The sequence below is a fragment of the Falco punctatus genome, assembly GCF_963210335.1.
Source record: "Falco punctatus genome assembly, chromosome: 3".
NCBI classification, from domain to species: domain Eukaryota; kingdom Metazoa; phylum Chordata; class Aves; order Falconiformes; family Falconidae; genus Falco; species Falco punctatus.
This window is the reverse complement of record NC_137582.1, coordinates 49292152-49315802: the sequence shown is the minus strand read 5'-3', so window position 1 is coordinate 49315802 and position 23651 is coordinate 49292152. Positions and strand designations below refer to the sequence as shown.

Here is a 23651-nt window from a genome sequence, read left to right as displayed (position 1 = left end):
TGGAAATACTCAGGAGATACCTAAAGAGAACTTCAAATAACAGAAGTAGCCTTAAGTTCTGCCGATACTCATCAATTTAAGCCAAACTGACCAAGAAATACAACTCATTTTTTGTTTTGATTAGTGATCTTAAACTTTATATTTAAAACCACAGTAAAATTTCATTGGATCTAAGCCATTTCATCTTTTCTCATTCATTATGATTAAATAAAAAAGAAAATCAAGACTTCAATAAAATCTATCATTACCAGTGATGTACTTGGGTTCATGATCAGTTTTTAGTACATACAGTACTGTGGGTCACCACAAGTTCACTTCCCACACAAAGTTAAGCATGATGCTATGCAACCATTTTAACATCCTGCTCAAATGTAAAACTGAGATGAAGAGTATTAACCTTACCAGTGCTAGTTGTGCTTGACATTTATCACATAGCATACAGTCTACCCAAAGGCAGAGTTCATCCTTGCTCACAATATGCCACACAGCTGTAACCATTTTGGTGTTGAATAAGCCTTCTTAAATCATTTACACCAAACATGAGTATCTGAGTATTGTTTACTGCCAATCTGTCTTAAGTTTTTTTCCTAAAAGCATTAGTCAAACTATTCAAATTATAGGTACTATTCTGTTTTTAAATGAGAGGAACAGGATGCAATTTTTTGATGTTTAATGTCTGGTTCTTTCTAATTGTCTAGTAGCAGCAAACTGTGTCCTAATTAACTAAGTTGGTAAAATGATCCTTTAACAACACCTCTGTAGTTTTCTATGAGGAAAAAGATTCTACTCTGAGAATGACTAGCTGGCAGGTATTTTACTACACCCTATGAAAATATGACAGTTGTAACTGCAGTCTATATGTAACGTCACGTGTCAGAAGGCATTCAAGGGCTGTCCAGAGTATGGCACAGACTCCACATTTACTTAGTAGTGACATCTGCAATTTCTGGCCACAGTTTGTAGAAGGAAAATGTTTACTGACTACTCTGAACTGAAGGTAATTTATAGGTATGTGGATTTGAAATAAGTAGACATCACTGCTGTAAAAGAAATTAGCCACAATTTTTATTTCTTGCACTTCATATCACTACTTTTTACAGTGCCCCACTGAGCAGTGGAAAGAAGTGTATCTTACTGATTTCATTTTACTGTGCGTCTTCAAGTCCCTAAAGTTTAAGGGGGTTTAAATCTTACTAAGTAATGCCAACTTAATAGCACATTTGTTTGTTATTTTTCTCTGCTCACTAAAAAGTAATTTTGAAATTCTTAAACTACTTACAGGAAACACCTTTATTGTACTGCAGTTCAGTTCTGAATGCTACTGGTCTGCACTATTTTCATTGTGAAAATTCAGGAATGGTCATAGAAAACACCTGAAAATCCTCTTCTATCTTGTAAGGAATTAGACTGCAGTAAATCATAGTAAGACCAGCAAGTTTGACAAGCTACCTCTGTATTTCACTCTCAGTCGTTATACAGTCTATCTATTATGGACTATATCTAAAGCAAAGAATGGAAAAAAAAATAATCTTGCATTAACAAGTTATTTTCAGGAAATAATTTCTGAGGTCTAAAAAAGCAAGTGTTGAAACAACCAGAATTAATTATTTCGGGGGGGGGGGGGGGGGGGGGGAAGATCTATACTTTCAACAAAACCAGTAAAGGTAACTATAATAAGGAACTAACCTTGGCAAGCTCACATACAGACTCAAAATTAATAGCCAGATCAGCAGCAACAGGTAATGCAACCTGACAGGACATCCTGGACTCCTGAAGGGTTTATACCTGTTTTACAGTTGAGAAGTGTGCATGGAGGCAAGAAACATGACAAGAGGACAGGGGAATTCTTTCCCTTTGGTTAAAGGTTAACAGAACAACACAGGAGAGAAAAGCTGTTATTTTCTATTGTCTTTGCTGGGCTTATTTAGGTGTCCACATGCTACTGAAGCTCTGTGTATTATCCTACTCCTAGACCTAACTACTCTGACAGAAACTTTCAACCCTGCACCTTTCTCTGCCACTTTTTTCCCCTTCCCTTATCTTGGCAACAGTTGTACTTTCAGAGACCTTTTCTAAGTATCTTTACTCGCCTAATTCAAAGCATTGCAATTAGAAAGCCAACCCCCATGACTAACAAAATACAGCTAGGCATGATTATATCAGTTGCAGACAGACACAAACACACTCAACTATTAATATCCTACCATACACCACTGCTGCAGAGTTTAGACCTGTTCCTTTCATTTTGGGGGGGAAGAGAAGAAATATTTTTCTCATGGAGACATCAGGAAGTTAGCACTCCTGACAGACAGCTTGCTATTTTATCTGTACCTCACTAGAAATAGAGAAGCTGAACCTAAAAGGAAAAGAAGTCTGGAAAATAAGCTGGAAACACTGTATAATTTTAATCCAGGGCATTAATCGTTCAGCAACACAGAACATGTGTCAGGAGCACAAAAAAGCATCAATAAGCTCTTGCTTTGCTAAACTGTATGCTTCTGTTCTATGACGTTATGTCTGTATAGCATAGTCTACCTACTTCCAGACCACCACCAGCACACGCTATAACCACCCATCAAGGCAAAGGGAGTGAGCACAAATGACACTTACGCAGTCCCACAGTGTCATGTTTGCCGTTGTCATTTCTGTTTGGTTGCACTAGTGGAGCAAATGAAACAGCAAGGATATTTTTACTTTCCCACGTGTTCTGTCCTGTTCTCAAGATCTGTGTTAGCTGCATAAGAACAACAACAACAAAAAAATCAGTAGTTACATTTTTGTCATTCTCAATACTATTCAGACTGGCATTCAAATACACTACTAGTTTCATTTGCTTCACAATTAATTTATAAAGACTGCTTTATGAACAGAAAGGACTTTCATATTCCTTGAAATTGTAATTGTTCACCTGAGTACCAAATAAGGCTCTTTAGCAATGGGAAGAGATGCAGCAGGAAAACAAAGGCCCAAGGTAAGTTTTGCTCTTTCTGATTTTTCCAAAAGATCACAGAATAAGTTGGAAGCAACCTCTGGAGTCTCCTGCTTGAACAACACCAACTTCAAAGTTAAATCAGGCAACTCAGATTTTCTGATGAAGTTAAAAAGATCTTCTAGGACAGATTCCCCAACCTCTCTAGGCAGCCTGCTGTAGCTATAACCGTTGTAGTTGGGGTTTTTTTTTCCCACATGCAGGCAGAATGCCCCCTTGCTGCCATTTGTAACATTCTTCTTTCAGTTTGCTATGTACCTGCGAGGAGCACTGGACTCCAGTCTACCAGCTAAATTCTCCACCCTTTTAAGAAGTCAAGTCAGGAATTAAATGTTCCCTTAGCTGTTTCTCTGCAGGCTAGAGTAACACAGATCTTTCAGCTGCTCCTTGTACTTTACAGATGGTTAGGAGGATTGAGCATGTATATAAGGTAAAAATATTCACAGTTTTGATTTTGCTTTTGAATTGTGTCTACTTTTAAGTTGGATTCCATAAATTTCGACTGACAGTATCTTAGTCCAATAAATACTAAAAAAATACTTACGGAACTGAATCATGCAACTATGTTTAAATCACTTTGGTACTTTGAGAAAGCAGATACATAATGTGATAATTATTTCTGGAAGACAGAGTAACTAGCATGTTTAGCAACAAGCATTTTAGTAATTATCCATATTTAGGAGGACATCAGCCTGAGTCACATAATCTGTCTTAATTTCCCTATTAGTAAAACAGGGAGATACTACTTACCTTCGTAAAGCCTTTTGACATCTAAGGATTGAAAGTGATAAAAGTGCGAACATATTATTAAAATAATACACCTGTCTAAAAAACATTTCATCTAACACAGTAAAACAACACTGGAAACTGCTGGAAATAATGTCATGTTGTTTCCTCCCCTAGCAATGTTCCACTAATCACAGTTATTTGCCATTTCTGACACAAATTCTCTGGTTTAGAGGGTGGTTTCTTTGTTTCAAAGCAAATCTGGGACTAGTGTAACTGAAAATACTATGAATGGAGTTTAGTTTCAGTGAAGACAGTTTTGCCAGACTTTGTTGGAAGCAGGATACTGATGTTTTCCTACGAGTTTAAGGGAAAACCTTTCAAGACCATTAAAAAAGACTAGCATCTGCTTAACTGCAACAATACACTGAATCACAGTATTAGTTGAATGTTAACTTAGTCAAATATACATTTAAAAGCATTCCTTAAATTATATATTTCTCATACTAAAAGATAAAAAGGGGAAATTGTCACTAAGTCACCTGATCTTCTATAGGCATTACTAAAATGCCTCCCACTTTCAATAAAATTTTCATGTAGTTTTCATGGTCTTTCTGGACTCCAGCTCCACAGTAAATCCGGTCATATTGATGACTGTCTGAGGCTATTTCCAAACAATTACCAACCACAAAGGCAGGTTCACAGAACTCAAATCTAAGGGGAAGAAAAAACAAAAGAGGGGACATTTCAAATGAGGATTTTTAAGAAAAGCCAGTCCAGATAGAAACAGAAAAATATTTTTCATACCTTCCTTTATGTAATGAAGAAAAATTAGCATACATACTCTAAAAGTCTGTAATTAGGCAATATTACTTGAAAATAATGGGGTCTTTTTCTGCTACATCAGGGACCAAAGAAACATTCTTAAGCAGTTATAATTATGTATTATGCAAAACAGAAAAGGCCTCAAAGCAGTAAGAGACTTCCTAAGTGCAAGTAATTAATTTGTTTAAAGAAACCTTACAAGCCATACAGCAGAAGTGCCTATAAAACAGTATATTCATCAACATCATGTGATATCCAGGCTGTTTGATAAATATTGAAACAGTTAATTTCCTAATAGCCCTCCCTCTATTTTTTTTAAAGATCAGGCTTTTAGAAGACTTGTTTTCCCCTAGCTCCCAATTTTCCACCTTGAGCCCAATCCACTTTTCCCAAAGAAAGGAATTTAATGGAAAAGACTGACATTTTTTGGCCAGACAGAAAGCAAAAAGAGATTCTCAGAAGCATCTAATTTTCATCAGCAAATCGAAGTTACACAAACACTTTCAAGTGGACCGAAGTTAGTAACAGAAGTCGTAAGGACTGTAAATAGTCTTTGTCACTGCATAAAATACCAAAGGAAGCATGTACAGCACAGAGCCTTATTGCTAAAGCTGCCTATTTTCTCCATTACAGTGATATTTTCGAACATTTTTCAAATCTCTGAAGTACCCTCCTTCTTCAGCTGTTAACATCAAGGTAATTTACCTTTTTGTAAAAAATTCCTTCAGCGAGTAACTACATTTTTTCCCCAAATACTTTAAGATTACAAAGTAGCTCATAGAAAGGCTTTGTGCTTTTCTTGGGGGGGGGGGGGGGGGGGGAAATCAAACAAAAAATTCCAAGTAAAATCTAACACGCTGTTGCATGAAACAGTTCATAAACTTAATCTGGCAGTATTACAATCCAAAGCATCTCAAACTTCATCCTGAAGGAATGACTTCTAAAAACTTCTTCAAATACATGTAGCCATTTTTAAAACTTTACAGTTGACCATGATTGGAAAATAGTTTTTTTTTTTTTCTTTTACTTGGCTAGCAGTAGCAAATCCCAGTACAACACCTGACAACATTCAAATCAACATTTCTTCAGTTACAAGGAAACCTGGCAGCTTTCACTGCTTAGGGATGCTGCCTATAAGGCTTGGCTCACTTTCCCATCTATACCACTGCCATTAACAAATTAGAATTCTATTAAACTGAAGTTTTTTCTTGAAGTATATAATTTTTTCCCCAAGATGGGATGTTTGATCTTGAAAAGAATGCAAATGCTTCCTTTTTTGTCTAGTCATAGACTGACTCTAGAATCCTTTACCAACTACTCAACAGCTCACGTGCTATGCGGCAAACAGTCCACAAAGTTGTTTCCCCTTCCAAGTTCAGAGGAAAAATTGAAGTCTGCAAACACCGGTAGATTACAAAGGAAAAAAAGGGAGAGGGAGGGAGCATAGAGAATGACTGTTGCACAAACTGGGCAGCTAGCCCAGCATGAACTGTAGTTGAAATAATTTCAGATTAACAGAGAAAGATCTAGAAATACATTAGACAAGGTTAAATGCTGGGAAGAAACTGAAACTTGAGGCACTGATCACTTTGCTGAAGAAGCCAACTCATTTCATAAGCACTTGGACTATCACGTATTTTTCTGTATTCAGTGAAGGTCAATCAAGCAGTTCATGCTACAGTTTTCATTTCAGGTCACCTACAGTTTAAGTCAAGCACCACATCAATTTAATTTGAAAGTCTGAGTAAAGTACTTTTGTAGGCTTCAAAAGTACAAGGGTGGGGGAGCAGGGAAAGAGAAAATATGGTACTTTTCTAAAATGCAGTTTTAGATTTTGAGACAGTCCCTAGTTATTTTTAGAAGACAGCCTGCCTGCCTAACCTGGCAATTTTCACTTGTGATCTTCTCAAAATGCTCCTCTAAAAGCTAGCAAACTTATTACCAGATATGTCTAAACTGCTTCCTCTACTAGAAAGCACCTTAAAGCTCATGAAGCCACTGTTCACACCCTCTTAGAACAAGCAGGAGCACCAAACTCTTAAGTCAAAAATACAAGACAAAAAAATCCACAAAACATTCCCCAGACACAAAATACACTATACGTGAGCTATGGATTAAAATCCAGTAGTCTTTACAAATACAGTAAAAGCTGAAGAGAATTTCTTGTTTAGCTCCACAGTTTGAAACCAGAAGGGCACAAAGTGCAAACGAAGGCACAGAAGCAACTTATTATACCTACAAGATGGGTTAAGCACTAGAGACTAACTCTATCTATAGGCACTTTAAATTGGCTGGACTGTGATCCACATTATTAGCACAGTTTTGTGGAGATGTGAGGCTTATGACCAAAACAGCCAGTTATTTATTAGTCCATTTACTTCAAAAAATAACCTTCTTCCCCCATATAGCTTCAGCTAGTTTCAATCCTGTTTGTCAGTAGCTGGAGTTTCCCGAAGACTCATTTCCCACAGCAAACCTGAACAGCGTATGGACTAAAGTACATTTAATTCCTGAAGAACTCTTTAGTCCATGTCAGATGAAAACCAAGGAGGTCTACTCGGCTCACCTGGCCATGCAATGGTAACATCCATCTGGCCTGCACTAGTATGCCAGCTGCCCACTCAAACACAGGCAGTTTAGAAATTGCCCTACATACCTTCCTGTCACCCATAAAGCTAAAGATAGAACAAATACGAGGAAAAGGTTATGAACTGTCTCTGGTCACAGCACCATGCAAGTTCAAAAGCCAACCCTTTTCATTCGTGCTTCTCACAGAATCAACTGTTTCATGTGTTACGGTATGAGCAGTAACAAAATGCCAGAAATAAAGGCATACAGAGCTCATGGTAGATTACAGACTTTTCAAACCTAGTAAATTGTACAATAGCAAACCTTACTCCTCCACACTCCCATGTAAACCTCACCAGTAACGCAAGGAGACTCCTCCCCGACTCCCTGAATCTTCACAGCCGATTCCATTTTCACAAAAAGATACACAAGCCTCCGAATCAAAAAGAACTGATAAATGCATGTAACGTTTTCTTGTATTTATCTAATCCAGTAATTTGTGATGACCTTCCAAAAGAGACTGGAGTGTAATTTTGAGAATTTGTTCCACTAGCTTTCCCAAATAATTTTCAAAATGAGTAAAACTGGACTTAGCTTTGCTTAAGTATAAAAGACTCCATCATTTGATCAGGAAATTATCTAATAACTTAAATACAAAGGTTCTGCAAACACAAGGGAATAAGTGTTTTTAAGAATAACTACCAAAAGCATCACAAGCCTGTTAAGTCTTACAGTATTAAAGTAGTATCAACTACATTGTTTTGCAATGGAACTTGAGCTAATGAAACCCATATTACTTTAGTCCTAATTGTCACTATCTGGCAAGTTGATTTTATTCCTATTGCCTTTAGGCTATCAAAACAGATCAGACGTTCTATTACCTTCTGTGTTACACTGAACTATCTTTAATTAGATTAATGACACTGCTGAAAATGAAGAGTTTATTGCTTTAACATGCAGTACTGACAATTACATAAGCTACCTATCAAGATGAAGTAATATTTTGCTTTTTGAGTTACTGAGTTGAAATGGAACTAAGAAATACCAAGTGTTCGTGACTATTTGTTCACCTCAACCAAAGGGTCAGGGTGGCTTTCCAGAGCATTATGTAAGTAACAAAGAAAACCTCTTATTTCTTACATCAGATGCCAAAAAAAGGCAAAAAAAGTAAAGCACTGGAACAATCTGGAGGAGTTTTATACACATTACGTGTTTAAACTGGTATCTTGATTACAAAAGAACCAAGCCAACAGAACAGAAAATGGAAGTTCCTACTATAGATAATAAAGCAACAGAAAATTTCTGTTTAAACAAGCACTTGCCATAGGATAAATCTAAGCACATGCAGATCACATTTAGCAATGGCCTAAGATAATAAAGCAGTTTCAAGCACATAAAATACTGTTGACCTGATTTTGCCCTTCCATCTTTTGCAGATTTTAAACCTATCCCGTTTCAAGTTTATCCTCAATACAGCTATGGTACTTTTCTTCCAGATAACTCTAAAAAAAAAAATAATCTCTAGAATCCGAGGTGTATCTCTGTCTTTGCTGCAGGAACTTAAGAAAATCATCAAGTAACAGATGTTACTGCCCATGTTCTTTTAAGATTCTCCATACATACCAACACTAAGTATTACTATTGTAATAAAATGAATATTAATTTAAAAAAACATTTATAGCAAAGAACTAATATTAGATTTTGTTGCTCCTGTATCCATATCCACCAATCTAGTATTTCTGTCATAGCAAGCCATTAACAAAACAATGAGCACATTCTTGGGCTAAGGTCTTCTACCTATACAAACTTCACAAATGCAGGATGTTATCCTGATCTCTCTTGGAGATGAAACCACATTCAAGTAGGCATGAATTGCCCCCTTTTTTTTTCCTTTAGAAAAGAAGTAGTTCAATAGAATTGGGGAGAAAAGTCAAGTAATTTGAAGGAAAACCAACTTTCAATATCCACAGGCTTCTCTGATGGAAATAATAAAGTATGTCACAAGATACTTCAAAAAAAGCAATACCGACTACTTACACCTGTCTTTTGCTAAGAGAAAAATTAGTTCTTAAAAGCAGCATCACTCCAGCTACATTTTACACCTCTCAACTACTTCAGTCATACCAGGGTATCTAACAGTACTCTTGTTCCTATCTCTGTATTTGGTAACTTGTATCTCAGCTTGCTGCTCTTACAAACAGAAAACCCATTTCAGTATGAATTTAGTATAGTTTTCCCATCCACATTCATTTCCTGTAGTCAGACAACTCAAACCCTCCAAGTCATCTGAAATCTCATTCATAGCATCAAGCTGCTCCAAGTAATTCCCTTCTAATAGGAAATTTATTTAAATTTATCTAAACTTAGGGCACAAAGGACTATTCTTCAACTTCAGTGATGTGTAAGAAAAGGTTGGCATGTTGTTAACACTTGCCATTTGAACTACAGTGACGCTGCACTGGAACAAAGAATTCAAAACCATTGCAAGGCAAATTTCACACGTGTCTCTTCATGGGGGAAAAAACCAAAACAAAAACCAAACACATTTTAATACATATTCCAAAACACAATGGTAAATCCAGCATAAGAACTCATGAAATTAGCTTTATATCCTATTTCCCTTAAACCAAATACATTAATAACAGACACTGAAATGAATCTGAAAAATGTTCAGACTCTGAAAATACATGATAAAACATTAAACTATTTTTGCTACTATGACAAGGAAATAACACTCACTTTTGTCCTATGCTAATATGTCATTGCCCTAATTCTAATATACTGCTGACCATATTTTTGACAGAAGAGCTCCTCAGAATGGGGGAAGAAGGAAGAAAAAAAAAAAACAACCAAAAAACCTACAACAGTTGTGGCAGAATAGTTTGGAAGTTGCTTATTCTTTTTACCAACAAAAAACTGACCTAAGAGAATTTACCGCAGCTGAAAAATAAGTGTTTCCTGTGTTTATTTAAGACAGACTGAAAAGCTACACATAATTTAATCTAGGAAGTCCCATCTCCTTTGTCCATTTGTATTAAAAAGACAATACTCCTAAAGCTTCTCCTATGTCAAACAAGAATTTCACAGACAGTAATCCTACTCGAAGTACTCCTAGACTCTGTTTAAACACCAATGCATTCACTGAAGGAAACCTTGAAGCAGCTTTCAGATCATTTAGTCATTTTTCAGGTTTTAAACTGACATAAAACTTATCTTCTTTGAAATCCACAGATGAAGGTCAATGCTCACGTGGCTTTGTGTGATATAACACACCACAAGAATACGCAACAGAATAATGAAATTACTTTGTTTGCTATGCCTCATTAGACTTTCTCATTTTACTCAACTGCAGAAGTGCTTTAGAACTAGTATCAATCAGATTTAAAGGTACTTCGTATATTGCAGGAAAACATCTTCCTATTTGCCTCTCAATGAATGGTTCCCACATTGTATCGTCTGATGTCTATTTAAGATTAAATCACTAGCTAAGAAACTTTAAGCCTGCATCAGTTCGCATGGGAAAATGATTTTTAAAGAGCATCAGTTCTTTTCCTGTGAAATGGGACAACAGCAGAGCAAGATGGCAAGTTCTTTCCACCTTATTATTTTTATTTTTTTTTTATTTACTGCTCATTCCACTTTGGTTAAGCATTCTGAACTAGTCTTTGGTTCATGTATAAATGCATATTTGTGGATTGCTAGCACATTTTGTGGAAAAGTTACACACATTTTACCTATTCGTAGTATTATTTGAGAGACCTTCTGCATGTACACTACAAATTTTAAACAGAAACAAACATTAAATCTTTGAATACAAAATCTACAACAACAGATTTCTAGTCCCTTGCATCCAATTACAATAACAGTAATTTTAATCAGCAATAGAGTAATAGCCAAAACTGATGCTGGTAAAATTTCTATTCAGTAATTTTGTCTTGAATATTTTTTCAGCTTCCACACAATGCTGTAGGGACGGTAAGTGAGACACCTGTATGTCTACTTCACTTGTATCTGTCATCCTTTTTGGATAAACTTAGCTGAGGCTATATAATAGAGTAACTATGACATCTAGTTTACAATTTCTTATAGTCTCATCAGTTTCACTGAGGTGGGCCAAAACATATCACACAACTGTTTCTGAGGAAAACGTCAAACACTGGTTCTTAAAAAACCCTTACAAGTAATCTCACCCTCGCTTCAACATTGGGTTACAAAATTTAAATTTTGTTATGTACTATATGTAAACTGTATGTGGTGCTAAAATGAGAAATTACACCAAAGGAATAGGGTTTTATTCAATTCCATAGTGAATTTTAAGGAAAGTGGGCAGGAATAGGATGGTAAGAAAAAAATTTCTGTCATTTCAGTTTACTGTCAGAGCCCTAATTATCTATGGATAGAAGTCTGGAAAACAACTCATCTATTAACAAAAAAAGCAAAATATTTGCTTTCCTCTTTTTACTGAAGCAGAAAAATGGTTTAATAAAGTTAAAATTGTCATACTTTATATTGCACATATCTGTGAAGCAACAGATTTTATAGGAACCATGCACTGAGCACTGTCATCACTTTTAACAAACTTTCTAAGTACTTTAAAACTTGCAGCAATGAGAGCTGTCCAAAGCAGCATCCACTGTTGGATTTATTAATTTCTTTATGAAAGATATTTGATGTATGGTTCTGAGAGGACAAGAATATGTATTTCTTCGACTATCAAATGCTTGAAAAAAAGCAGGGTTTGTTCCTTCCTAGGTAAGAGTAGATTCAATTGTCATTTTCGGAGCCTTCTGGTTTATGATGTGTAGTATGCTTTAATATCTCTAAACAAAAAGGGATATTCCAAAAGCCTGTTTTCCTTTCCTTTTTGTTTAACAACCTCTGGCATCAAAGAATTCCACTGGAATTCTTGCAGTCCCTGTGTTATTCTGATTAAACTAACCTCAACAAGAATTTATTCACCACTAACAAAACCATCATACAATTTGAAACTAAGACTAAGTTATGAGTAAGATTTAAACTGAGAAAGTTTATCAGTGAGTTCTGGTGACCATTTGCTCTTCCTGATTTGATATTTTTTACTGCAATTATTAATCAGCTGCACAGGCAGGATGGAGGTTTCTTTTCTTTGTGTGTATACGAAGAACTTTCCATTCGAAATCTGCTTTAATAAAAAGACAGTGAGCCTTCAGGGGCCTAACAGGAGCCCTAAATTTTGATGAAGACAAATGTTCTATGGAAGATTAACTTTACTAGTTTTCAGTGCTAACACAACCTACTACAGGACTTCATGAAGAAGTTTCACCCATAACAGTTATCCCAGAAGTAGTACTAGGGTTCTTGTCACTTACCATTGAAGTGGTTTCTTTTGATCCCGAGAAGGGTTGGTGATTTTCTTTCACAGCAGGGACTTCACCATCTTACCCACGTTTGGTTTTTGATAGGGTGCTAGAAGATGGGCAACCTAGCCTTGCCCTGTGGCTCTCTCTCCGAGCTGGATATTCTAGGTCTAGAAGTTGACTGGGAGCAGAAAAGACAACACATTCCCCTTCAATAAACAGGTGAAGCGGGGCCTGGTACTTGAACATATGTGTTTTAGATAGAGCCTTCTTATGGAATGTTTTTTCCCCTTAACTGGCATGCATTCCCTGAAGGTTTTAAGAATGGAAGAGAGCCTTATGCATTTCAGGGTCAGAGAATTTGCTATACCTAAAACCTTTACACCTCAACCACAACAACACTTTCAGGTGCTTTCAGATGGAACTTCCCCTGTGCTTCTACTGGCAAACATGTGCCATCAAATAAAATCAAGGCAGCATTTTACTCTCAGAAGGAACAACTCCACCTCCATTTAGAGGAAAAAGATTTTTAGATTGGTGGGATATGGATACAGATACAAGTGATTATGGAATTACTTGTCTTTCTGAAACAGGTACCTGAAAAGCTTTTCCTCTAATCAACAGTTCAACAGGCCAAAACTGAGAGAAGCTCAGCTACCAGAGGTAGACAACCCTCCCTTTATTTAAGCAGAGTGAGTCTCTCAAATCCTTCTGGACACACTATTTTTACATTGCTTCCAGTCTTTAGTCAAGCATCTATCCCAATCATAGAAAAGTAAATTTTTAATTTCACCAACATTCTTCTCAGGAATCAAGGGGGAAAAGTTAGTTTATACCACACAACACTGGATCATTCCCCCATAAAAATGGTTATCTTGTCATTCAATAGAAATATTCCATCTTGCTTTTTCAGGCAGAACCCCACGTGAATTATCATGACCCAGCTCCACAAAAGTCAGGTGCAAAGCCAATGGCCTATTGCTCCAAGCAAATGAACACCACAAAGTTAGATACTGTTTATTTCGGATCTAGGTTGAAGCTCTCCGAGTACCCACCCATAAGGTTAAACCATCTTTTGTTTCAAAGGTTAAACCATCTTTTGTTTCAAAAAGGAGCTTGCTTAAAATATTCAGACCAGACCAAAGAAGATTATACACTAAAGAATGAACACAGGGAAGTGGCAATGTGAAGTTTTACAGAATTCGCCATCCGCATTAACTCCATTACTGCCAGGAAAATCAATCATAGTCTCTGTGTTCCTCCTGTCCCCCACGTACCTCGTTAGAGGCTGCTGGCAAGAGTAAGGTTTTTTTCCCCCCATCACACACACACACCCCTGCCCAAGCAATTAGCTTCATTCATACCAGTCTTGCCACATAAAATCTATTTTCAAACAGTAAGGATGCCTGCTAGATATATATACACCAGTGTTCAACAGTAGACAAGACACCGCACACCTTTTTCTTGGGTGGTCTTTCGTCCAAATACTAAGCTGACCAAATCAGTAGTTTAGTTCTGATGTCACAGTCCGCGCAACTTTGGGTAAATATCTTTCACTTATAAATGAAGATGCAGGAAAAAGTTACTGAAACAAGAATCAAAACCAAACTTACTGACCTAGAGCACATTACTTCAAGAAGCAGATTGAAATTTAAGACATGCTGTACAAATTCACTTAAATTAAGAAGATACAGAAGGACCCCATCAAAGAAAAAAACCATACCATCTTCATTAACTACATTAAAATACAGAATCCTTACAAAGAAAGCAGTTAGCCAGAATCAGCTATGCAGACACATTACAAATCCCCCCTCAAAACACAAAATCCAACCAGCTCATCAGTACCATGTCAGCTGCAGCGCAGCTGTTTACCAAGTAGATTTGTATTAAAAAAAGCACTTTCACAGAAGCATAGCTTTTGTTAGGTTGATGAGGAGGGTGTTTCTGTAGCCATTGCTTAGTATTTTACTGTTGTGAGGAAAAGGTGGATTGTTAAACAGCATGTGCCAAAATACAACGTACAAATTAGTGATAAAGTTCAGATCATATTTACCAGCCTGCTGACTTTTTCCCCCTCATTGGAGTAACACTGTATAATTAAAGATCATTTGAACTATGATTGTAAACAGCATGCAGCATTTATAACACTGTCCCCAGAGCCGATCTCCTGAATTAGGGGAAAATAACTCTCCTCTTTAAGAATATTTAGATCATTTACTACGTATAATCACTTATTTCCTTCAAAAACAATATACATAAAACACTGACATTCATTTATGCCCAGTTTAGCAACTTTGGCACTTTTCACCCCCCCCCAGATCTTGCCTGTTTTGAAGTGTAAACCCCAGTGTTCTGATATTCTTTTAAATAAATATCCTAATCAGATCTTGTTTAAAAAATAACGTTTTCTTGCTACCCCTCCACTCAATTTCTGTACATAAACCTATCACAAGATTGGAAAGACATTTCAATCAAAACCACCTTTTTGTACGTCTGAGTACAGGAATGTGCATCAGCTCATTAGCTGGCAAGTACATCTAACTTAGAGCCACTAACGCAGAATTATTAATGCTCACAAGTGACCACATTTCACACACTTTTTAAAGACAGATTATATAAAGTGCATCATGAAGTTCCTGAATGAATCATTTTTTTCTGGCTTCTATATGTATTTACCTGAACTAACATTAAGTGCCTGTATTCAAATTAACACTATAGTAATGAACCATATGTATTTTCTCTTAGATAACTATGTTTATTGTAATGTCAGAACACAGTACTAAAGCCATCTAGCCAATATCATTAGTACAGAATTTAATTCAGATACAGGTAACACTAGGATGATACCTTTCTGTTACTCCAGAGCATGAAGGAGGAAGGCCTGTGGTCAGACCAGAGCTTCTGAAGTTTGGGCTATGGAAAAAAGTGGATTGAGCTCCAACGAACATAACCAGGAATACAGCAATTCATAAAGCACATTACAAAGGTAAAGAGAAAGAATTTTCTCTGTTGCCCATTGGGGAAGAAAAGAGGCAAAGGACATGCAATCTTAAGCTAATCCTACAATTCAAAAACTTTACTGCCTTTCCAGAAGCTACCTTATAATCATTCTTGGAGAACTTACTGCCGCCTGTAAGCAAAAGCATCTTTACAAGGAACAGCCCTTGCAGAACCTTGCCTTTCTTTCCACACAGGCAGATTCTTATGGGCCAACTTTAGTAATAAAAAATTCTTGAGTTCAATAAAAATAAGGTTCAAGCCCTGTAACCCAGGAGTACACCAGTAGAAGTGAGTGGTATATGAGCACTGATTAATATTCTAAGTCCATGTCTTCAAGCAATAAGCATTAATACAATCAGATAAATTTACTCATGTCTAGATCAACAGTGGTAGATTAGAAAAAAGTTCATACTGTAGAGGAGGATAATGTACAATTATAAAATAAAAACTGACTTAATGGATACAGATTACTTTAAACATGCAAAGACACCTGCATATCGCATAATTCTCCTGAAGTACATATGTATATGTGCATGCCCATACACATGTATATATGTACATACATCACCAAAATGCAGAAAAATCAATTGTATTAATTCTATTATACAGCAGGAATACTCCCACATTTCTGAAGAGTGCTTTCTTAAGCCTTACCTCATGAACTAGTGTAACAAAATGGAAATGTTATGTTTTGGTTGTGTGACACCATTCTTTTCCCCTCCCCTAAACTAGTAAGCAATGACACAGTTCAAAAACAAAAACACTGCTGCAAAGTGAGATAGACAAATTAGATACTTACTTATCAAAGCTATCACTATATTTTATGAAGCTCTCCAATTTTTCCTTGGCATATTCTACCACATCTGAATGAAGCTCTATTCCATGATTTATCCCAAACGGTCCTGTAAATAAAAAGAGTAGGGTGGGGTTTTTTGTTGTTTGTTTGGGTTGTGTTGTTTTTTGTTTGTTTGGGTTTTTTTGGTTGGTTGGTTTTGGCTTTTTCTTAATTTAAGCACAGCACAACTGCATGGAACAGCATTATACCTTTCATATGTGAAATCACTAAGATCACGTAACACAGAGAAGTCTCCCAACAACTGCTAGACAGTTATTTTTTGTGTCTGCATTGCCAATGCTTATGAGGAAGGTAAAAGGCCAGAGGATCAATGACTGAACAAGGACAGAACTGTGGCAAAATGATTTTACAGGATGAATTTTGTTCATAAGCATGCAGGAAAAAAAAATGAATGACTACATAAAGTCAGTTTGAGTAGCTTCTTTTTCAATACAGTATTTAGATCGACTACAACAATTTAAAATCATTATTTAGTCTGTATTTTGGTATTTATAGTTTGATGTTTTCTTATGACAAAAATTTCAGCTTTTGACAATTCAGAGGCCAGGTATTATATCCCTTAGCCACATCTGTCTTTTATTCTGCAGGTTCCAAAACTAGAAGTCTGCTCGGATTTACTTACAGTAAATTTCCATCCAGAACACTGAAATTGACCACATTATGTTCACTCATCACAACTGCACCACAATTGCAACACTGCTTTCCTGCAACCAAATCTAAGTGTATTTTCAAGTCAATCTGGGTGCCAGAAGTTAATGCTATTTTTCAGGAACACAAAGAAATCATGAGACAGTATTATGAGGATTATCCACATCAGGAAGGAATCTGAATTGGATAGTCACATTTGCTGTGGGGATTCTATATTTAACATGCACTCATAGCCCAGGGACTTTAGTCACTGGAGCACAGAATTGGAAAAGGGAGAGGAAAGGGGAGGAAGGGAAGTGAACATCAATAAGATTAGACAAAACCTGTATTTATAACCTCTACTGCATTCTAAATCTTTCCTAAATATTTAACTCAAAGATGTTACTCCAATGAAACAATTCAATTTGTCTTTTCTAGGACACTGATTAATAAAAAAGACCTAGGATTACCAGGAAAGGTTTCATTTTACTGTAAAAGTGTATGCCACTAAGCTGATTAATAATTGCAATTCTTAACACAACATAGTTTAGATCATTTTCTACTAGGTGAAATAAAACCGATCCAGCAGGTTACCGCAGGCAGTGTTCATAAGACCTCTCTGATGCCAAGCAAGAAGTAGGTGGATCATCCAAGGAATGTTCTTAGAACTTGTGAAAGCATGTCCCTTCTGTTGACATACCTACTGTAAATTTAGGTTATCATCTATCACATTAAGAAAAGCACTAGCACAGGCAATCCCTTCCTAGCTATTTAATTATTTAATGCTCCCTTGCATGGTTACGATGTTCTAACCAGTGCAGTTAAGAGTTCTACAGCATGCAGCAGCATCCAAGCTATGTTTTCATTAGTTAAAAATTGATCACCATTTCTTCAACCTCATAATTTAAATTAAAAATGCATTATCACCTGTCCCAAAATTCACATATACATTCCATTACTCAATTTTAAAAACATTAAAAAGAACTGTAAATGTCCGTTGTTTCAATACCTACAAATGCAAGACATCATCACACCATGACACACTGTGATATTCTTAATTTGAACAGAAATACAGGAACTTCTTCTGTTCTTTCATCAGAGAAGTCACAGCTGTACATTTAAGCAGTCTCCTAAAAACATGAAACCAACTTTTCTACTATTCTCTAAAGTCAACTGGCATCTTTCAGCGTAACAAGCTAGCAATTCCACCATTAGTCTGAACTGTATTTCATTTTAATGTTATCAGCAACAGTTAATTTAACCTCTGTGGAGTGGCAGTTGTTTGGTGGGTTTTTTTTAGTATGGTGCTAAACTTACAAATGTTTATCCATTTCAAATTATTTGATGATTTAATCTAGCCATTTTGACACTGCCAACACAGCAGAAATACTGCTCACTACATTGTCAAACAAAGATATTCAACTACGGTCAGAAACCACTACTCTGTTATTAACTGCAGTGCACACTGAGATCTGTTTTTAAAAAGTGAGCTTTTAAAAATATACATGGTTTATTTGTCATAAACTTACATCTGTTTGTTTTTCTTTGTTAAAGCAGCTGTTCCCTGGTTTAAAACTAACACTAAAGAAGAATGATTTCATGTAACAAGTAATTTTATCAAAAGGGAGCAGAGTAAGAAAATAAAGGCATGTAAGTTGTATTTATTGCTTCCATGCCTCAGCCTAGCACTCAAACCACATTACAACACTAAGCAGGCTTTGGAGACTGGGTACAGCACTAAAGAAACATGGGAAGTCTACTTCTGTAAGTAGCTGACCAGTCAGTGCTCCAGGCACCTCAGTACTGCTAGAAAAACATCAGCACCGGCGCTGGCTCTGTGGGAACACCTCCAGTGTAACTGTGCTTCTTGGGAACTGTCAGCCGATCTCGCCCTCTGTAGAAGAACAAGCCTTTTCCCGTTTCATTTCTTCAACTCTGCATATAATAATCTGAAGGACAGGAATTCTGCTTGATAAAGAGAGGTCAAACCCAGGAGCATTCAACAGCCAACCAACAGCCACTCAGAATCAGTTAGAAAGATACACTGATGCAAGTGCAATAAGCCACAATTTCTTTTTTAAACATCATAGTTAAAGAATAATGAAATAAAGCTTTCCAAAAGTCAGAGAAATAAATGAATACTATTACTCACTACCCTGAACAAACACTTTAGAGGAAAAAGTACAGCAATATTTACTAGTTGTTTTAATAGTGAAATAGAACACTGAACTTAAAATATTGCAACCTAATTAAAAATATCTACTCCCAAACAAACACTGTGGAAAAGGGCAAAGCAATACTCTAATAGAGTAGGTTGTGGGGATTTTTGTTACCTGTGAATGAACATAGCTCTTGTCTCCACAAGAGAGCAGTGGAATCTGTTGAATTGGTACTGACTGTAACAAAAGACACTGCCAGAGATGCCAACAAATGATGTCTACTATATACTATTAGGGATAATTTCTACTCTTCAGTAAATTAGAGATGACAAAGTAACTAAACTAACTGAAAATTCACAAGTTAACTCTTCACATCTCAGCTGTGTATATAAACATATATATTCCAAATCTGTGTATTACCTGTCAGCAAGGTTTGGGCAACCAAGGAAATATGAAAATTCTTTGTAATACAGTCAAAAGTTCTAGCTATGAAAACTACATACTAAAACAAATGAAGTTATTTCATGTAATGAAATTCATTTGTAAGAAAGAACTGTTGATACACATGCTCTGTAGTCTCAGTGTTGGGGGGGGGTATTAAATCATTCCTCTAAGACAGGTTTTAAAATGTAAATTTTAAATAACTCATGCCAATCTTTTTAATACAGTAAATTATTTGAAAACAGAAGAAAAACGACAGTGCTAATCTGTTAAAAAGCCTACAGACCTGCAGCGCTTAAACAGTCTTGTCAGTCTACATTTCCAAACCTTCTGCTTAATAAAATTACCAAGTAAGTCTACTTTTAAATAATCAATTGCACACTGATATTTTTCAAAAAGTTTCTTCAAGAGTCATTACCCTTTACATTTTAAATTTTTGTTTCTATAAACTGTAAATCAAAACCGTAACCTAGAGTAAGGGCATAAACAAGGTACCAATACAGACTAAAATTTTACCCTCAAATACTGTTCCTGTATGCCTTCTCCTTTTAAGCAACAAAAGGACTGTTTTCTTTCAAATGAGGACTTTAGATTACAGAAAGGCAAGCGGGACTGACTGCCTCTTCCAAAACACTCCATGAAATGCTACTGAACAACAGTGCCAGTGAAAAGCTTGTAGATAGCACACGACATTTTAACAACACATCTCACTCAGTTTTAAGTATAGTACTGTCATTTTTAAAGAAGTAAAAAGTTTTACAGGGCCTGTATAATCTTCTAAAAATATGCACAAACACTGTATTAAAATAAAACTGTTCAAGTTACCTAAAATTAATCCCACCATTGTACTCAAGTATCCGGTTCCACTACCCAGATTTAGAAAAGATAATCCAGGCTGAAGCTTCAGTGCTTCCATGACTTCAGAATAAATGCAAGGTGCTGACAAGTGTATATTTCCATGCTTCCAGGCCAAGTCTTTATAAGCATTGTCCCTGTATCCTTCCAGATAATAATCACCACGATCAATTGCTCTGAAGGCTTGCTCCACACTCTCAGTGCGAATGTACTGAGCTTCTTTCAAGTTATCAATTAAGTCATCGTTGTCTTCTCCAGCACTCACAGCTCCTCCCATGCTGAATTTCTATGATAATTCAATTAGCTTGCAAAATACATTAGGAGGAGAATTTTCCCACAAGTGTAAGTATGTAATGGATTCTCAGTTCTTCTTTCAGAAGCACATCAGAAACGAATCCTAGAAAATAGATATGTTTACATAACTTGAGTTTCAAAAGAGAAACAAATCAACAATTAAAGGGTGATGAAATATCATTAGTATTGGATCACTTACAAAGTAGAACTATTAAAGAGTCAGGACAGCTAGTATTTAATCAAAATTCTGCTCTTCAGATTTTAACTCAATCTAATGTTCTTCATCTTAGCTTTAGTATATCCACATGGGCTGCAAGCAATGCAGCACAGGAGTTCACACAGGCACTGAAAGCACTACAGTGCTAAGAACCTGCCACCAATATTGTATGTGTCGGGGGGGGGGGGGGGGGGGGGGGGCCAGGGACACAGACAGGACAGCAACTACCTTTGGAGTAGCTCTAGTCCCATCCTGAGAATGCCCTACAGGAGCTGGGGCATGTACCAACTTAGCTACATACGAAAGAAACTGGGTTTACATGCTCTGAAGTCACCCTGCAGTGGGATATGGAGTCAGGCAAGTGGTGATATCCAGGAGATGTTTCTCAGATGAACACTTTGCAGCTGAACTAGAATACTAGTACAGATGCAACCACACATTCTTCTGTTCTAGATCCAGCACAGTAAACCCCTCTAAGTATCTGAACTCCTCCTAATGCCGCCTGCCCTATTCACTGCAGGTGTATAAATTCCTTAAGTATCTAGAAGTTTTCAACAGCTTGCCAGCTCTGAAGTGACTACCAAGTTTCATGAATTCTACACAGCCTATTCACTTTGAAATAATTCCTTCAGATCTTTACTTTATCTGCAGTTACTAATCACTAAACTCATAAAATCCAGATGTTAAAACCATTAATGTTGCATGAATTACCAATAAAATGGCAATAGAAGACTGGAAGAAAGGAACACACAGAAGTTTAATCCAGCACTTCTGAATAGAGTACCCACAGTGAGCTCATTAACATAAATTACAAAGGCAGCTTAGCCAAAAGAAGAAAAAGACTATCATTAATCTTGCACATCCTAGGTAACCTAGTTAACAAAGAAAACAAACAAAACCCAAAAAACAATCCCAAAGACACACTCGCCACTAACTGCATTGCTGAGTATCATTTTTCAAAAAAAATTTTCACCTGCCTCTTCAGCTCAGCACATGCCTATTTTATACACGCTTTTGTGCAAATTCATGTGTCAGGAATTCACGAACACAATCCAGATGCCCAAGGTCATTTAAGCTATCAGAATGAAGCAGTTCCTAAGTTTACATTGTGGTAACCACAGCAACACAATTTTTATGGTTAAATACTTCAAATGAAGAACCTTCTTACAGCACTAATGAATCCTCTTCCACAGGTTTGACAGGTCTCTATCAAAACCGTACTAATAAATCTTCCCATAAAATAAATGGAAACATCCAGAAACTACAAGCAACTTCAGGTTTGGTGTGTTTGTATTTGCCCATTGCAACACTAAACAAAGACTTCTGGAGTTTGAATCATTTTCCTGAAGGATTAAACTAGAAACTGCAATGATTCTGAAGCATCCTTGTGAATGCAAATACAATCATGTGCTGTGTAGAAGAATGAAGCTGGGTTAATTAACATTGATAACATACAGCTGTGGGCTGGCTTCAGGGGCGGTGGGTTGGCCGATGTAGGCAAGGGGCAGCTGTGGCTGGTTCTGTTAAGTGGTTGGGCAGCCAATGAAGAGAGAGGAGAAAGAACACACACCCTGGAAGAGGAGGGACTAGGAGAAGGCAGCAGAGGGACCGGCATGAAGAGTGTGTTGGTATGTGATGGTAAAAGACCTTGTTGCAGCTGGCTAGTTTGGAGAGTGCTGAGACAATTGGTGCCCTGTGTGAGGCTTGACCTCAGGACCTTTAGCTTGTGAGACTGAGTGTAATGAGTGATGACAATAATAATGGCTGTGCCAGGGGACATCTGAAGTTTTGAGCAGTGACGGCGGTGCCCAATGTAGCAGAGACAGGCAGGGGGACAGCCTGTGAGCCAGATGACATTGAGATAGGTGGGAAGAGCCTGGGGATGCAGATCAGACACCGGTAGAGGTGAGCTGTTGGGATCAAAGAGAAGGAAGCCTGATAGCCATGGAGTTAAGAGACTGAGGGTAACAGGCGATAGCAGCAGAGTACATGGCCAGACACGGAAGCAGCCCACAGCCGGTGGCAGGTCCAGAGCGGGTCCAGCCAGCCAGCGGTGATGGCTGTGCCGGGGGAAGGCGTGGGAGCAGTGTGATGCCGCGGATGGCTCCCACTGTTGCTGCTGCTGCTCAGCCTGGTGGTATTCTTGCCAGTGTTCACGTGCTCATTGAATGTGTCTCCAGTTGTAGAAGAAACAAGCAACCACAAGGACCTTGATAAGCTTGTTGGGACACAGAGTAATGTATTAGTGCTGTATAAGAAGGGATACGTGTATGAGTTCAGGGACAAATTGTCTAGACTGTATGAGTTTATTTGTGAAAAAGTTGTGATGACTGTTAAATACATAAGGCATGAAATGTTAAGAAGAAAAAAAAAACAGTTCAGGGACAAGTTGTCCAGACTGTAAGAAAAGTTTATTTGTGTAAAGGTTGTGATGATTGCTAAAAACATAAGGCATGAAAGGTTAAGGAAAAAAAAGGGGGAACTGTAGAGGAATGAAGCTGGGTTAATTAACATTGATAACATACAGCTGTGGGCTGGCTTCAGGGGCGGTGGGTTGGCTGATGTAGACAAGGGGCAGGTGTAGCTGCTTCTGTTAATAGGTTGGGCAGCCAAGGAAGAGAGAGGAGGAAGAAGCAGAGAGAAGAAAGAGCATGCCCTGGATGAGGAGACTCTGAGAAGGCAGCAGAGGGACTGGCATGAAAAGTATGATGTGGTTAAATAGCCCTGAGGATCGTGGGAAAGGGGGTCAGATGGAGGA

General features: G+C 37.2%; 1 protein-coding gene across 8 annotated transcripts in view; it reads right to left on the bottom strand.

Annotated features, from left to right (window-relative positions):
* Nucleotides 1–23651, bottom strand: part of PCMTD1 (protein-L-isoaspartate (D-aspartate) O-methyltransferase domain containing 1) — a 52597-nt gene that overhangs the window by 10286 nt on the left and 18660 nt on the right. For 4 of the 8 annotated variants that reach the window (XM_080380300.1, XM_080380299.1, XM_080380301.1 and 1 more), the window contains exons 2-6: nucleotides 20353–20779; nucleotides 19261–19323; nucleotides 16244–16346; nucleotides 4258–4429; nucleotides 2611–2734 (exon numbers count right to left, since the gene is read on the bottom strand). In XM_080380300.1, coding sequence (XP_080236426.1) covers nucleotides 2611–2734; nucleotides 4258–4429; nucleotides 16244–16346; nucleotides 19261–19323; nucleotides 20353–20659 — 769 coding nt within the window. In that variant the 5' untranslated portion in view covers nucleotides 20660–20779. Of the gene's footprint in view, nucleotides 1–2610; nucleotides 2735–4257; nucleotides 4430–12456; nucleotides 12626–16243; nucleotides 16347–19260; nucleotides 19324–20352; nucleotides 20780–23651 lie in introns of those variants that run through there. The other 4 variants (XM_080380303.1, XM_080380306.1, XM_080380304.1 and 1 more) reach the window with 4 other exon arrangements.